General features: G+C 37.2%; 1 protein-coding gene across 1 annotated transcript in view; it reads right to left on the bottom strand.

Moving 5' to 3' along the window:
- Window positions 1-399: 399 nt before the first annotated feature.
- Window positions 400-3874, bottom strand: part of KLHL2 (kelch-like family member 2) — a gene marked incomplete at its 5' end in the record, with an annotated part of 22466 nt that continues 18991 nt past the window's right edge. The window contains 3 exons of the mRNA XM_009076309.1: window positions 400-1513; window positions 2240-2383; window positions 2548-2688. Coding sequence (XP_009074557.1) covers window positions 1485-1513; window positions 2240-2383; window positions 2548-2688 — 314 coding nt within the window. The remainder of the gene's footprint in view (window positions 1514-2239; window positions 2384-2547; window positions 2689-3874) is intronic.

Raw genomic sequence — 3874 nt, 5'->3', positions numbered from 1 at the left:
ACAACGCGGCACAGCCCCTCAGCCGAACCCGGGACAGGTCTCCCGGCGCTGCCCCGAGCTCGCCCCACCCTGCGTCACCCAGCGCACAGCGATGCAAGGCACACGCCTCACTCGGCACCTACGTGACTGCCAACCCTTTAATCGCCGTCATGGCTCATTTTCACAGAACTCTGCGGTGCCCATTACCTTCATTCATGGACAACCAAAGCGCTCGGACACAGCCCTGCGGCAAACAGGGATATTGACAGGACCTGGGGCCTGAACGTTGGAGCTCAGAGCTTCAGAGCCCCTGCTGCCTCCCCACCACATCTCCCCCCACAAGAGCTTCATCACATTATTTGTTTTGTCCACATGATTTGGTTTGCGACTTGTATCGAGAAACACAAGTTTTCAGCGACCTGTTGGCATTAGGAAACAATGTACAAACTTTTATTTGAAGAAAATGTCTCAAATATGACAGTAACTTTGGTCATGTTAAAAGGAGGCCATCCAAGAACAAATAAAAATGAGCTGCTTTATATGCATGGCCACATACATATTCAGAGATTGGCTAACAGAAGCTGAGGTTACACGCAAAAATAGGCCTTAGTACCATGCAAGTTCAACGCGATTGCATACATTCACTATAAATTTTCAGTTATTTTCATGCCAAATCACCTTTTGGATAAAAAGGTAAGAAAGAAGTAACATCTAAACGTGACCAAAATCGAACAGGAAAAAAAATAAGTACAGACAACATTTTTATTAAAAAGATCTTGAAATTACACCTGTTCAAGAAGTGTTAATACCGTCTCCGATCTCCTTCGGTGGGAATTAGTAGTGTTAAGCATTGTTACATATCAAAAAATACAGCTCTGTTTTACAACGTAGTACTGACATATTCAAAGTACTGTGCCAAATTATAAATAGTAAAATCAGGTTTTAAGAGGTTCAGTAGAGAGCAGCTTATGCTCACACAAACATATGCACATAGTATAGTTATGTAACAAAAGTTTTATAAAAGGAAACAAATCTACCCCATGCCAGCTTAAATTACTGAGGTGGGATTCAATACCTACTATGAAGACTGACAGTTCATTTCTTTAAATATTTATTAGTCTCTGGAAAAAATAAGACAAAAATTTACTTTCACCAGAATACACACCATTCTTCACTGACAATCTGCAATCCGTTTCTCAGTTGTGACTGACATAAGTTGGTTCTTATGAAAGTGGCTTTTTTTTTAAAGACCTTGCAGTAAAAATAAAGGTCCACTAGACTTCAAAATTCAATCAGCTTCTGCTCGACTGCAGAATAATGCTACGCATTGCTTCTACCTAGAGTAATCTTCATCACCTGTCATCCGCAATTGTAGACAGTCACATCTTCTACTGTGACTCAAGGTGCAGCTACAAGTACAGAAGTGCTTAGATACTCAGTCACTTCAAATACACTTGTTGAAGACTGCTTCTAGTGCATAATCAAGATGAAAATCCCTTTACTGATCATAATGGTTTGTCAATAACTGTAACACCTAGAGTGAGGAAAAAAAGGCATAAATAACTTTAGGTAGGGTTTTTTGGGTTTGCTTTGTTTTGGTTTTTAATTCAAGAAAATGTATCAAGTTTTAATAGAATACCTTGCATGTAACTATGCACCAGCATCAATGTACATATTGTCCCCTAATTTTGCTCTGACACAAAGCTGTCTGAATCAGTGCGAAGTTCTGAAAGCTTCTGTGACTTGAAAAAATTTGCCATTAATCAAATTTACTTCAATTTTGTTATCAGTGAATGATATCCTTAACATTCACTTAAATAACTCTTAAATAACGTTAAAAAACATTTGAGAAACAGTAATTACTGAAGGAAGAGATTCCTGAAACAGCTCTTGTTTTCTAAGTATTCTAAGTATTCTAGTATTTCTAAGTATTCTAAGTATTTCTAAGAATTTCAGAATTGGACCCCCTAAACTGAGACACAAAGTTTTGATTAAAAGAACTGGTCATACCAGAATCATCTTTCTGACTCATCACTTTTGTGCTAAATCCCTGTTGAGTGCAGTTTCCTAGAAATTTTTTTTCTCTGAGTGAATAAATGTTTGAAGTCATAATCCAAAATGTACCATCAAACTCTTCATATATCCATTTTTAGTATCTTAGATTTTACCTTAGATAAGACTCTGTTTGGATGCTTTGTCAAATTTCTTATCCTAGCTGTTATACTGAAAAAAGTCTGTTAGAAATATCTATATGCATTACCTGCATAGCTCCTTCCTGTACTCATACAAGATGACACAATCGTCCATTTATCCGTTGTTGGATTATAATACTCTACTGTTGATAAATTACAGGAACCATCATCTCCCCCAACTACATACAAGAGACCATTTACAGCACAAACACCTAAAAAAGGACAGGAAACCAATATGAAAATTAGCCATTTCGGCTTATTCAGCCCAAAAAAGCATGGTCTTTATTCTGCAACATCAAGAAAGCAGCAGAAATCCAGTAACATGCCATTACACCAAATGCCATTACCACTATCTTAAAGTCATTGGTGCACATACCTGCATTCCTTCTGCACATGTTCATGTCTGCAACCTGCTTCCACGTACTGGCAATGGGGTCAAACACTTCAACACTTTTTCTTACCAAAGGACCATCATGACCACCTACTGCATACAATAAATTGTTTAACACACCAACACCTGCAAACATACGAAAATACTCAGAATTAACCAGAGAACGATTTGAATAACACAAAGGAGAAACAACAAATATTATGCCCACTAACATAAATCCTTCATCCAGTCAATGTTAGAAACTATTTCAGAAAACATTTGGGTCAGGATGCATTAAAGCAAAGAGACAGTAACTACAACAAGACACTGATAAAATGCCTTGTGTGCCCATCTACCATATTGCAGCATACAAAGACCAGAGCTGTTCTGCAACAGAAGATTTAGAAAATTTTGGACGAAAAATGATGTGCAGGAAAATGAGGATTGTTGAAATTTAGGACTAATTAGAAGTGACAGTAAATGAGACAGTGTGCTTAGCCAGCATAACGGAAATCTGACAAGATGATAAAGTGTAAGTGAATATTTAGAAAGTAAAAACCGTGGTACAGAGGATAAAAGCAGAATGGATAGACATTATACAACAGGGATGTTTCCACTGAAGTGTTGGAATACCTTGTAAACATATATACGAAACAGAAGTAAACAGTTAAGAGCAAGTACCTTCTCTGGGATTTGAAGGAGAACACCAAACTTCCTTGAACCAAGCTTCAGTTATCAAAATATCCAAAAGGATATTAAAGGGTGTCCTTTAATTCTAAGGTCTCCTTTACTTTACAACAAAAGTTTATCAATCTGCAAGCTTGGGATGAAAGAGTGAATAAAAGTAGTTCTATCTACTTGCTAATTGGGCTGCACATATTGAAAAGATGGTAACGAGGGAAACAGAGAGAAAGGCCTGTTTATTTATTGCTCACTTAATAATGCATTATGAGAGCCCAAACATAACAGATTTCAAAATGTAGGGGGTTTTGTATTAAAGCTTGTGGGTGATGGACCATAAAGACAACTGAAAAAGGACTACTATGAAAGTATACTGGGAAATCTAATATATGTCACATTTAAGATTATGAAACTCAGAGCTGAGATACAGATTTGCAAATATAATTCACAAAGGGTTCCATGGAAAGGGCACTTTATTAAGGGGGAACAACAAATATGACTGCAAAAGATCAGTGAAGTCCTTCAGAGAAAAAAAAAAAAAAAGATTGGGTTGGGAGGAAAAAAAAAAAAAAGAGAGAACCCTGAAACCTTAACAGGCAGCTGAAATATCTTTGCAAACATATCACTAATATTGTATGTAGGAGTCATTCCT

This window comes from Acanthisitta chloris, unplaced genomic scaffold (genome assembly GCF_000695815.1).
Source record: "Acanthisitta chloris isolate BGI_N310 unplaced genomic scaffold, ASM69581v1 scaffold26086, whole genome shotgun sequence".
NCBI lineage: Eukaryota > Metazoa > Chordata > Aves > Passeriformes > Acanthisittidae > Acanthisitta > Acanthisitta chloris.
Note: the sequence above shows the minus strand (reverse complement) of the source record. Positions and strands in the feature narration are given on the sequence as shown.